Here is a 13,620-nt window from a genome sequence, read left to right on the forward strand (position 1 = left end):
GATGTATGACTGAGGTCTGGGAATTGACTAGAAAAGAGGACAAATTAGATTGTCTTTTGAAGCCTGAAATTGGCTACTAATGGTTCCACATTTTCCCAGCAAAAGTCTCCACTCTTTGGGAAAAGAAGACTCTGCCAGCAAAAGGTGGAGCACTCACCCGCTAGACACAATCGGGAAAATAAGCCACAGGACTGTATGGAGACCTCCAAGGACAAAGTCAGACAGTTTGAGGATGATGAGATGGAGAACTGCTATGTACCTGCAGAGATTCTGCTGGGATGTGGAGAGTTTGAATGGACCTATACTTAAACCCTGGTGGCTCAGATGGTAAAGCGTCTGCCTATAATGCGGGAGACCCGGGTTCAATCCCTGGATCGGGAAGATCTCCTGGAGAAGGAAATGGCAACCCACTCTAGTATTCTTGCCTGGAAAATCCCATGGACAGAGGAGCCTGGTGGACTACAGTCCATGGGGTCGCAGAGTCGGACACAAATGAGCGACTTCACTTTCACTATACTTAAACCATCTCACTTGGAGTTCAACTGAGAAAATTAAGAAAGAAGGACACATCTTTATGGGGTGCAGGCATAAGTTAATAGGCAAGAAAATAGACAAGATTATGAGACTTTCAAGATTCTTTCCAGTTCGATAGTCTGTGACTCTCTGTTTAACAAATTTCCTAAAGCCCTTGAGTTTGGAAAGGAAAAAAGGATACCAATCTCCTCTAGAAGAACTACTGATAGCTATGATCCATAAGTAGATCCCATCCTCCTTGGACACTGGCCATTCTTGCTGTTACAAATCCAAATAGAGACAGAGCAAGAGCTCTACCCTTATTCTGATCTAGCGGTTGAGAGACCACCCAGTGAAAAATGGAGCCCTACATGCCCTAAATTTGCCAGCTGGCACATTTTACACTCCTGAACAAAGTCTAGTAGAAGAGTGAATTCCAAATGTGGCAGTGGAGTAAGCAATTACCTTCTTATTGAGTTTCAGCCAAGTAAAGAAACCCTTAGTGTCCTGGTACTGCAGACCAAAAAACCAAATTTCCCTCAGGCCAATAGTTTTCACCACCTGAAAGGCAAAACAGAAAACAACCATTGATTTGAGTGCCTACCCTGTGCCAGGCACAGAGGAGACAAATGTGGAGCCCATGTGGTCCCTGACCTTAAAGGATATAAGGCACCCAGGTCTGAAAATAAAATACACTTGGGCAGTAGCTAAGAAATAATGTCAACATCTCTCTGCACCAAATACTTCTGCTGAGGTATGGACTAGATAAATTATAAGCACTACCAGACACCAATAACTTGATATCCATTATCTCCTTGAATTTTCACAATAGTCCTATGATATAATTACAACTGGGCCCATTTTACAGATAAATAAAAGTAAGGTTCAGTTAGTGAGTAGCAGAGTCAGGACTGTTTGACTCCAAACCCATTCAAATTCAGTGCTTTTTGCCATCACCATCCCACTCAGTTATGCCATGCAGCTTCATACTCCCAGGATAAGGTAAAGGCTGAAGGTAGAAACTGTTGGTTTAACTCCTGAATCTTGTTCTCCTGGACTCCTTCTTTATGTTTAGCAATTAGGAATAATGCCCATACCCTTCAGGCTAAGTCCTACTTACAATGCCCAAAGAAAAAATGTACTTTGGTATCTATAAACCCCAAACCTGTGCTGTGCTTAGAGGCTAAGATGCTTATTTTCAGCCCTGATTAGAGCTCAGTCATGATTCTCCTTTACTACTCACACAGGTTGACAGTAGGAATGAGTATAGTAGCTGAAGGGCCCCATGGTGTTCAGCTACTGGGCATTTTGGCTGAGCAGTGGGCAGGAAAGGAAAGACAACCAGGAAAAGATAGACAGGGTCTGTTTTCCAGTCCATGACATTAGCATGTAAATAGTTCTGGCTGGTGGCTCAACCCTAGCATGCCCACCACTGGGGATAGAGGTAATAAAGCCATTTCCTAATGAGGTGTCAGGGAGTCTTCTTTATATTTTCTTCTACTGGGGTGGGAGGGGGAATTTGAGGTGAAGAAATTTACCTGGAGTTAGAAACAAGTAGCAGGGACCCAGCGTTGCTACACACTGCACTGTATCCACAAAGTTTCTACTATGCATCCAAGGCCAGGCCAGACCCATTGTCACTCCCAGAGCTTACAATCTAGAGCTTCAGAGGCCTCAAGGAAAAAGTAGATCATGTTTATTAAGTACCTATTATGTGCCAGGTACCAAACACTGAACAATCATGAGATAGTTATTATTTCCATTTTATAAATGAGGAAAATAAGGCTTAGAGAGCAATCTGTCTAAAACCATAGAGTCTAGACTAAAATCCTAATTATATGACTCTAAAACCTATACCCTTTTTCTCTTGTTTGCTATCTCCTAAGGCCAAGGGTTCAAAAGAGCTTAGAAGCTCTGGGGTTCCCAAGTGACTAACTGCCTTGTCTCTCTTTTGATCCAGATATACCAGCCAGAAAATGAACTTCGACTACCTCTGCATCTACATATAGCTCCTGGCTTTTCCACTAGGTTCAGTCAACAATCACTTTGGAGAGAAGCCATACTGCCAAGACATTAACCTTCATTGCTCACCAGGGTGTTCATGATGATTACCCTCCCCTTTCATAGCTTGAATCAGGTATCAAGAAACCTGAGTGGAAGTCTCACTTCTGTCTTCCACTTGCTGTGTGATGTTAAGGCAATACATTTCCTTCTCTGGGCCTCAGTTTCCTCATCTATCCAGCTTCGCCATCTACTATGAGTGGTGTGGCTTAAATGACTTCTTTATGCTCTCAAGTTCTACCAATCTACTAATTAAGTTATTTGTAAATGACCAAGAAATACAGCCCCATTTCCCACATACCTCTTGACAACTTGGGTAACTAGGAACATGCTTAGAAAAAAATAAATGAGGGAAGGTGTACTATATGAGGAAAGATCAAGACTTCCAGGATTTGATGGAAAGGTGAGTCTCTGAGTCTAAGTCAATAGGCATTACCATCAGGTTTTAGATGGAGAATACAAAGTAGTCATGTTGAAATGTGACAGTGACTTTTTTTTTTTTGCAGAGGATAAAGGGAGAGGATGTGGATAGGAAAGATTTTTTTAAGCACCTCTTACATCCTATATCTAAGATAGGGTCTAATTAATGGTTTTCCACAAGGCTGCAGAACATAGTGTGTACAGGTGCAATTGGTGTAAAGAAATAAGTTCCAAGAAACAATGCAGCCCCAGGATAGAAAAAGACCCACTGAAGATGTTGAAAATGGACCATTAGGACAGGATGCTAGGTCATGGCAGGGCATACTGGGAACAGAACTAGTAGGGTAGCAACTGGCTTTTGCCTGTACCAATGGCCCAGGTGTAGAAACTCAAGAGACACCAGAATTGAAAGAAAGTGAGGCAGGCACAGACCACACAATCAGTTCCACAGGTCCCAGGAGTGAGTTCCTTAGCCTCTACACCATGTTGTCTGCTTCACTAGCGGGATGGTTAGGGGTATGATGAGAGGAGTATCATAGGAGCTAAAATAATTCCAGGATTTAGAGTATCTCTGAGGATAAAGTAATAGTTAAAGTGATATCAAAAGAAAAGATATCAGGATCAGCAGGGCATTTTAATCTCTCTGAGCACTGCCTCTTCCCTATGAACACAAAGAAATCAGATGCATATAAATGCTCTACTTCCTTAGACTGTAGGCTTGGAGAGAGAGCGATGTCTCAGCCTCCATTGAAGTCCCAAAGTAAGGAAGTGAGTGTGTTGGGTGAAGGAAATATGGTCTGAAGTCAGAACTGAGACTGAAAAAGAACAAAGGATAAAACTGATGACTCGTGGACCCCAGGCTGTAAGGAAATCTCCAATTAAGGTCCACAGGGTGCTGGGAATCATTTGATCAGGCAACTCTTGGCCCCATTTTCAAATTCTAAAATATGGAATGAGGCCAAGCTTAGCTTGCTTCAAGCTTTGCCTCCTGCTGAGAACTTACTTCAGAGGAAAGAGAAACCTCATTTTCTAGTGGGAAAGAGTGTCTAGGTACTGGTTCTGGGAAAACATCTGTGGCTCCAATGAGCAGGTTCTTTACCATTCCACTCTGAGAAGTGGCTGCATCTCTAAGAAAAAAATTCTTTGCTCCCTTTGATTTCAGACAGCAATCTCATCTGGCCTGAGCTAGTATTTCTCAAAGCTGCCATGGAAGACATTTTTAAGCCACAGAAGATAATGAATGCATATACCCAGGGGATGGGGGTGGGGGGGTGGGGTGGGGTTGGAAGTGTCAGAATACTAGGAGATGGCTGGCTGTAAGTCATAATTTCTTTGAAGCCTGATTGTTTAATCTTAATAATTTGTGCAAAATTTACTGTTTACTCCTTAAATATCTATATTTTAATAATAAAATAGATATCTACAAGTACAACTGATGCTCCAAGATAGTAAATCACATTCAGCCTACAGGTCTGTGAACCTCTTGGAACCTGGCACATTCACCTTGAGGGGGGCTAGGACTTTAGTTTGCAAAACACTGGCTGTGGATTCTATTCAGCCACATAATACTAACCCCCAAAACAGACTGGAGCATTACAGGATCCAAGCAGCATAAACTAGAAAACTGGGGTCCCATGAGGGAAATAGACTTGCCTCTCAGAAAATTGTCACTAATTACCAGGAGCATCATAAGTAAGAAAGAACTCCTGTTTGCCTCTTTTTGCATGTGAAGGCTACTTATATCTGAGATCTGGGGAGGGCAGAGAATATTAGGCCAATTCCAGAACCCAAAGCCCCCTCCCCATATCCTCTATGCATCTATCTGAATAAATAAACTAGTGACATAATCAATCACTTCAGAAGCCAATAGCAGGATTGGGAAGCAAGGCTTGAGGCTTAAGTGCGTGAGAAATTATGTGCAAAACCACTGCTGCTGCTAAGTCGCTTCAGTAGTGTCTGACTCTGTGCAACCCCATAGACGGCAGCCCACCAGGCTCCCCCGTCCCTGGGATTCTCTAGGCAAGAACACTGGACTGGGTTGCCATTTCCTTCTCCAATGCATGAAAGTGAAAAGTGAAAGTGAAGTCGCTCAGTCATGTCCGACCCTCAGCGACCCCATAAACTGCAGCCTTCCAGGCTCCTCCGCCCATGGGATTTTCCAGGCAAGAGTACTGGAGTGGGTTGCCATTGCCTTCTCCAGTGCAAAACTGCACCAATGCCCAAATACCCGAGGCCATTACAGGCTTGGCAGCAGCTCCATCAATCACCTACCTGAAAGCAAATCAGTGCACAACTGGAAAGTTCCAGGAGGGGCTGTCACCATCTCTGCTTCTGTTACCCTACACTGACTGTGCCCAAGTGGCCATCTACTCTATAACACAGAGCACGTTCATCTAGGGTTCTAAATATAGGGACCAAACTTTGCTTTTAGAATGGAAACAGGCAAAGAAAGGGGAAGTCACAGAGGACACAGCTGACAAAAGGTACTGGGAAAATTGCAAATGCTATGTGCCTTGATTCAAACCATTATACTATGTCCTAGCTATCTGACCTTAAACAGGTCTTTTCCTCTTTCCAAGCCTCAGTTCCTCATCTATAAGATGGAGATACAACTATTACAATAACAGATATTAGGTATTTTATAAAATAAAAATGGAAAAAGGAGGATTGCTGTCTTCAATACAGAGTCTACAAATCCTAAGAACTTCACTGAGCCAGAAAAGCCTCTTGATTGCATGGCTCCATTATCTGAACTCCCAGGGGAAATTCTACCCACTTATTTAGCTCTTAATAAGAACAAGCAACATTAGAATGCCTGCTATGCACCAGGCACTTTACTTATTCGAGGATTAAATAAGACTACAAAATCTCTAAAATTGTGTGATTACTATTTTACTGAGAAAAGTGAAGTCCTAAGAGGCTACACGAGCCATCCAAGGTCACATGGCTAAACAGCAGGATAGAATTTGAACCCAAGGCTGACTCTAAATCCCATGCTCTATATACCATCTCTACGTACAACTTGAGTCTCAAGGATGTTTTTTCATTCAACGTGAGAGGAGAGTTGCATGTATTTTTCTGTTTCCAAAGGTGAGTAATTCCAAGTTCCTTAAGGACAGAGATGGTATCTGATAGGCTAGAGATCCTTCTCAAGACACAGTAGACCTTCAGTCAATATTGAATCAGTCAATGAATAGGATGGATGCTCTGAGATTTCACCTCTTTTCCACAGCTCAAAACCTTAAGTGGAGGGGACAGGTAGAGCTAGACTAGAGCTAGAGCTTAGAGACCATGGCTGAGGAGGAGACAAGTAGAGGGTTCTTAAAGTGGAACTTATGCCACCTAAGTAATCATGAGCCCTTGGAAGAAGCTCAGGTTTTAGAAATGGGGCTAAGTGACAAAAATTGCTATAGAAAAATGTTCTCTCTCTCATCCCTAGATGTTCTCACTCCTCCGCACTGACAAGAGACAAAGGCAAGTGAGAAGAACTATGGGCCCCATTTCCCTTTCCCACCATGCCTTGGGCCTCTTCAAGCTATGGAGTCCCATTGTTGCCTGTTATTTATCACCAGTGCCAAGGAGAGTGCTTCGTCTCCAGTCAGCTTCCTCTCTGGTCATCAGCCAGACAACTGCTGGATTCCAGGATGGCCCCAAAGCTTTTGTCAGTCCCTCTCAAGGAGTCCAGCTCCTTTCTCCTAGGCCCCTAATCTCCCAGAAAGAAGGTCAAACATAATAGACTTCCTCCCTTATGCCTCATCAAGTTGGAGAGAGGGAAAAGATCAAACCCCCCCAGTGGCCTGTGAACATGCACCGGTCTGAGGATTCCCACCCAGACTTGCCTTGGCCCTGAGAGTGCCAGATGCTCAATTCTGTGTCAGAGTTCAAATCTTTTTGTCCTGTACTTTTCACCTATGGGGTCCCAGCTCTGTTCCTTCTGACATCACAGAACATGATTGCCCCTTCCTTCCAATGATAGCACCTCAGTGACCTCAAGACAGAGAATACATATCTTCTTGAGTCTTCTCTGAGCCAAACAGGCTCATTCACCCCAGAGTAGCACAGTAGGGAAAAGTATTGTTTTATTTACAGTCAGAGCTATAATTTAAACTCCATATTACAATTTACTAACTATATAACCTAGAGTGTGTTCTTTTACTTCTTATAAGCAGGGTCACTGCAAGGTTTAAAACACTGAGCCAAAGTTAGTCCATAGTAGGTACTCACTAAATGATTTTTCTCAAAACACTGATCTTCCTGGTTGGGAAATCATGAACTTCGCGGTTTCCTCCCTTTCCTGTCTCTAACCATATGAAAGATTCAAGTTTCGCAAGGGCTTTTCTGGGGAAGTAGTAGCTTTCAGAACTAGCACACCAATCCAGCCAAGAATCCCTACCATATGGGCTTCCCTCAGAACCACATCCATAGTACGCAAACCAAACAAACACTAACAAAGAATAACCTGGCCTTGTGGCTTTTTGAAGTTAATAAACTTCTTTGTTCAAAGATTTTTCTGCCCTAGTCTCTAAATTATACCTTCCTCACCCTCCACAGTTACCCCATCCAATGCAAATGGACAAAGACCCCAGTGTTGAAGGCAGGGGATGGTGTCATTTACTTGAGAGAGATTAGGCATAGAACTCTGGAAATGAGTCTGGGCAGAGGTTGAGGGAACCTCTGGTTCCTATCTGGACTATAAAATTCACATTGGCTCATACTCTCCTCTCTACAGCTGCTGCCCAGAATGATATTCCCGTCTGAAGCAAAGGGCCCAACAGCCTACCTATGGTATGGATACCTTCTCCTTTTTGTCCCAGGGACAGTAAGAAGCCTATACAGGAAGAGTTGTCCTTGCTGTCAGGCAGCTTTGCCCTCCCCACTCCCTGGTATATGCCAACTGCAAATCATACTCAAGTGAAGCATTTCCTTCCTTTTTACAGAAAGGGGTCATCTGAAATCCAAATAGTGGGGTTAGAAATGGGAAAGAACAAATATGGATTACAGAAATAAGTGCCATAAATTTCTGAGAGATAACCAGATTTGAGGTATCAGTTAGATACTGTACAGATGGGAAAACTGAAGCACAAAGAGGGGAAAGGTTTGTGTAAGGTATCAGGAGAGTTAGTGGTAGAGCCAGCCATAAGGCCCAAAATTTCTAACTTTCTATTTAGTGCCCTTTCTAGTTCACTAGGCTATCCCTTTATAAGCTTTCCAACATAAAACCTGCATGCAAAAGAAGGCAAAACTTTAATATAATCAAAATGCAATGTCATATTCAAGATTAGCATTGTAATCACTTGTGAACTATATGAATGCCAGTACATTAATTGTAGTAAATGTGTGTTTAAATGTTCCTCTAATTTTTACTTTCTCAAATTAAATATCAATGACTACCTTACAACATTTGATACAAAACAAACTCCAGAGAAGAAGCAAGTTCCAGCTAAATCCAGTTACATATGCTGAGGATCTTCAAGCCGATCTCTCAACTCTATCTGATTAATCAGACAAGAAGTGTCACGGTGTTTGACAGCTATCATTTATTACATCTCTATTATACGTCAGATGCTTCACATAACACTCTTCTCTATATGCACTTTCTTATAGTCTTTCTCACCTATTTTAATTTATCCTTTTGAATTTTATATATCCTTACAAGCCACTGGGTAGCAAGTGAGATACAAATAATAGACTCTTTCATAATCTCACAAAAAGTCTGTGAGGTAGACATTAGATGCACTTTGGTTGGGGTGGGGGACGTGGTGGGGGAATGAGACTACTAACCCAAAAAGGTTCAATAAATTTTCCCAGGGCCTAGCTAAGAATATGAAGATTTTTGTTTCCTCATCTGTAAAATGGGGCTAGTACTAATCCCTGCACTCACAGGGCTTTGTGATAGTCAAGTGATATGGTTTACAAAATGCCTGGCATAGTACCTGACATACAGGAAGCCCTTGACAAAATGTTAACTTTCATCTGTATTAGCCATAGACAGCAATTTTCGTACTCTACCATATGACATCAGGGACTCAGGAGACATGCCCAAACTGTCTCACATTTCTAGCCATACTTTCCTTCTTTTTACACAGAGATCTGAATGGAAAACAGCCCTGTACCATGCCCATCTCCATCCTCTCCTCTCACCAGTCAGATGTATTCATAGTAATAGAATGATCTTATTTGAATATAATCTCTTTCCTCCTTTCCCTTCCCAAGTATGGGTAAGCTCCGACAGCAGAAGTACACAGAGAGCAAAGGAGAAAGGGAAGCAGGAGGGCATGGAAAATCCATTAAGGGGACATGTGGTCCCAACATCCAGGACAATGTCAGACTCTCACCTCGCCAGAGGCTGGTGTGGAAGTAGGATAATGGCCTGTCTGGAGGGATTCCAGTCTCTGGAAATGAGAGCCCCATTTTTACTCCTGGAAGTCTGGTCACAAAAGGCACATTCCTTTGGATTCTATGGCCCCCACCTGGCTGTTATATAGCACATCCTTTCTGACAATGGTGATTCACAATGAAGGGACATTCTTTGGATTGTAGATGGGGATGACTACTTCAGTATTATCTCCATGTCAAGTTTATAGGAGCTGAGGTATCCTCTTATTGCATTTCTCACCCACTGTGGTATCTTAAGTCCCAATATTCCTTGAGGGAAATGTACATAGAGCACACTACTACAGGGAGAATATGTTGGTTTCCTTCTAGTGGGAAGAAAAACCAAGTGACAGAAGCCATGTTGTACAGTGACAAGAATGTGGGGTTCAAATCCCAGGCAGATACCAACTGAGTGCAATAAAATTATTTAATTTCTGAGCCTCATTGTTAAATCAGAGAAGAATCACATATCTTTCAGAGTTGAGAGAAGGGCTCTGCCTGCTGACATTTTTAAAGTATCTAGCACAGTCATACCCTACTTGCTTCTCTTTTCTCCCATGTTTAGCCCCAAGGATAGGACTGATTGGGGCCATCCAAGATATAGGCTTCCAGAGTTAAAATTTGCCTACTTCATTAAGGCTGAGGTCAGCCTTTGTTTTGACCTCTGCTGGAGGAGTGAGTAGGAGAAGAGATTCCTCAAAAGTGGGCATTTTGGGGAAAGTGGAAGCTATTGGGAGAAGTAGGAGGCTAAGAAGCAATAAGTCCTCCCTTACCTGGTCAAACAGCTGCTTCCCGGTGGTGTTGGGCTGGATGGCAAACTCCAGCTCAGCGTCCATGGTGGTCACACGCACATTGATCTAGGATTAGATCAAAGGAGATAAGTCAGTTGTTTGGCTTGATGCTCAACAGAGCCTGGGATAAGTCTCTGTCCAACCACAGGAGAAGAAACTAAGGTGCAGGAACCTATGGAATTTAGATACTGGTGTGAAGGAAGGGAGACCATTAAAACAAACAGTAACCTAGCCCTCTGCTCCCAACCAGTTTACTGAAGACAAACCCCCCACTGCTACAAGGCAGTGCTTATCAAGAGGAAAATAAATGAATGCAAATAAACCTATTATCAAAAGGAAACAAATGTTGGCTATACTTCTTCCAGGAAGCCTTCTCCACCTACATCAGCCAGCTCCAAGCCCACAGCATTCTCTCCCCACCTCCGATCTATAGCCTGGATTATCTACAGCACTGGTCTTCATAGAGGCAAGTTAAGGGCAGGATAAAGAACACTGGATTCCAAGCCTAGCACCATAACTGACTTACTCTACAACCTTGAATAAATCTTATCCCATTCCTGAGCCTTAGTTCCCTTCACCTGTGCAAGGGCAGGAGTGCAGGAGATGGAGTTTGTCAATTATACTAGGCAATCTCCAATAGCCATTTCAGTGCTGATGTCTATGGTTCTATATACTGTCTTGCATTGTTAACACTTCCTGTATATATGTCTCACTGGTTTCCCTAGGCACAAGAGAGGAAAGGGCCCTCAACAGAGATAGGTTTGAGCAGGACAGAGGTGCTACCAAAGCCAAGTAAGCAGAGGGAAAAGGGACAGGGACAGGCCCAGATGGAAACACAAAGTATTTCATACGTACTAGAAAAAGCACCCTCTACTCTTAGGAATAGATCATCTAGCCAAAGTCAATGATAGCTGATATTTCATCAGTAGAGATAGGATTCTTTGGCTGAAAACTTGGTAGCAGTGGTAATAGTATTAACAGTAACAATAAGCAGCGGCTTTCATGTATGAAGACTCACTACTCACTAGGCACTTTATATGTACTATCCCAATAATCATAATCATCCTGTGAAACAGGATATCTCCACATTGGGCATGAAGACTTAGATATTTGTCTAAAGTTACTTTGCTAGTAAGTGGGGAAGACAGGGTTTGAATTCAGATCTAAGTCCAAGTCTCACAATTTAAGCCAACATGTCAAATCTCTCTTACATCGAAGTGTAAAATGCCTCTATTAAAAGAAACCAAAGATTAAGGTTTTTTCATTTATTTTTTAACTGAAGGATAATTGGTTTACAGAATTTTGTTGTTTTCTGTCAAACCTCAACATGAATCAGCCATAGGTATATATATATCTCCTCCCTTTAGTTATATATATATATATCTCCTCCCTTTAGAACCTCCAAAGATTAAGTTTTTTAGTTGTTGGACATTTTGCTTAGGTAATCTATATGATATAGCCATATGATGGCTTGTCACGTGGTCAAATAAAATATGCATAATGATTATTTCATGCCCACATAAAACACCTCAGTAATATTAAGAAAGAGTAAGCAACAAGATTTCATGAGCTCAATTTTATAAAAAAGTATTCAAAGAGAGGTTATTGGAATCATACCCAAGTACTTGTCAGTCTTGGTTTTTGGGTAGTGATCTTATGAATGCATCCTCCCTTCTTTAAATTAAAAAGAAAACTAATCTACATTTCTAGGATGCTCACATATTACTTATTCTGTTGGAGGGGAATAAAAGTAGAATTGCCAAAGATACAAATCCCCATGGAGTAGCTAAAACATTAAGCCTTATGAGTCTTTAATACCTATGGGCTTTTCCTGAGCACAGGGGTCAGCTAGTGGGAAAGAGGGGGCCAGACAGCAATTTTGCCAGCTAAACAATTCTGATGAGGACCAGGCCTGGGGAACAATTTTGTAAATAAATCTCACCAGGGAGCCAAGGAGGAAATCTATTTCAGGATTGACAATGGGACAGGAAAGGCCATGAAGGCAGGAACAAGTAAGGCAAGTACCCCAGTGAGAGACAGCAGGCAAGATTAGTCACTTTGACTCAGTGTTACCTAGGCTCCCTGCCAATCCAGTGACCTCCATATAATGGACCCTCATAAGGTAGGGAGAATGAGGCCCAATGGACTAGAATTTGGCTTCAATTCAGTTCAGTTCAGTCGCTCAGTCGTGTCCGACTCTTTGCAACCCCATGAACTGCAGCACGCCAGGCGTCCTTGTCCATCACAAACTCCTGGAATCTACCCAAACTCTTGCCCACTGAGTTGGTGATGCCATCCAACCATCTCACCCTCTGTCGTCCCCTTCTCCTCCTGCCCTCAATCTTACCCAACATCAGGGTCTTTTCAAATGAGTCAGCTCTTCACATAAGGTGGCCAAAATATTGGAGTTTCAGCTTCAACATCAGTCCTTCCAACGAACACCTAGGACTGATTTCCTTCAGGCTGGATTGGTTGGATCTCCTTGCAGTCCAAGGGACTCTCAAGAGTCTTCTTCAACACCACAGTTCAAAAGCATCAATTCTTCTGTGCTCAGCTTTCTTTATAGTCCAACTCTCACATCCATACATCCATACTCTCACATCCATATTGGCTTCAATATCTAGCCTTAAATCACACTTGAGCTGAGTTAGGGGAGCCCTCAAAACACCAATGACTTGGCAGATAAAAAGTAGAAAAGGGACAACAGCCCTTTTAGTATACTGAGAAATTTAATCCTCATTTTGAGGCTTCTATCTTAATTAGAGCTACCTCTCTAGTATCTAGGGACTTCCCTGGTGGCTCAGATGGTAAAGTGTCTGTCTACAATGTGAGAGACCTGGGTTTGATCCCTGGGTTGGGAAGATTCCCTAGAGAAGGAAATGACAACCCACTCCAGTACTCTTGCCTTGAAAATCCCATGGACAGAGGAGCTTGGTGCAGGCTACTATCCATGGGGTCGCAAAGAGTTGGGCATTACTGAGCGACTTCACTTTCACTTTCTCTAGTACCTAAGACTCAGTGGGTACTCACAAGATATTGGCTAAATGAACAGTACTAAGCAAGGAGATACAAGAGATAGATATAGCACAGTATACAGACTCAGAGATGGGAACATTTTACATCTTGACTTTTTTGTGCCACGGACCTTTCTGAGCAGTATGGTGAAGTCTATGGATTGCCTTCTCAGAAATTTGTAAATGCATGAAATAAAGTAGATACAAAGAGACCAATTACATTGAAATAGTTACCAAAATTTAATATGTACTTCTTCATTATTATATTATATAATTACCTAACACTGGTTCTTATTAGTTATTACTACTGTAATTTCAATCTTGTCTTCAGCATAAATGATATTCTGAAAAATCTATAGTAACTAAACTGTAATATCAAAGTATCTTAGATTTCCTCTGGTGACAAAGTCACAGGTACTGCCTTTTTTTGGCCTAAATTCATAACT

At 42.2% G+C, this 13,620-nt stretch overlaps 1 protein-coding gene across 1 annotated transcript in view; it reads right to left on the reverse strand.

The window, feature by feature from the left end:
* The window catches only part of MSN (moesin), a 72,490-nt gene that overhangs the window by 13,888 nt on the left and 44,982 nt on the right, over nucleotides 1–13,620 (reverse strand). The window contains exons 2-3 of the mRNA XM_005897421.3: nucleotides 10,143–10,226; nucleotides 979–1,074 (exon numbers count right to left, since the gene is read on the reverse strand). Coding sequence (XP_005897483.1) covers nucleotides 979–1,074; nucleotides 10,143–10,226 — 180 coding nt within the window. The remainder of the gene's footprint in view (nucleotides 1–978; nucleotides 1,075–10,142; nucleotides 10,227–13,620) is intronic.

Source organism: Bos mutus, chromosome X (assembly GCF_027580195.1).
Source record: "Bos mutus isolate GX-2022 chromosome X, NWIPB_WYAK_1.1, whole genome shotgun sequence".
In the NCBI taxonomy this organism is placed as follows: domain Eukaryota; kingdom Metazoa; phylum Chordata; class Mammalia; order Artiodactyla; family Bovidae; genus Bos; species Bos mutus.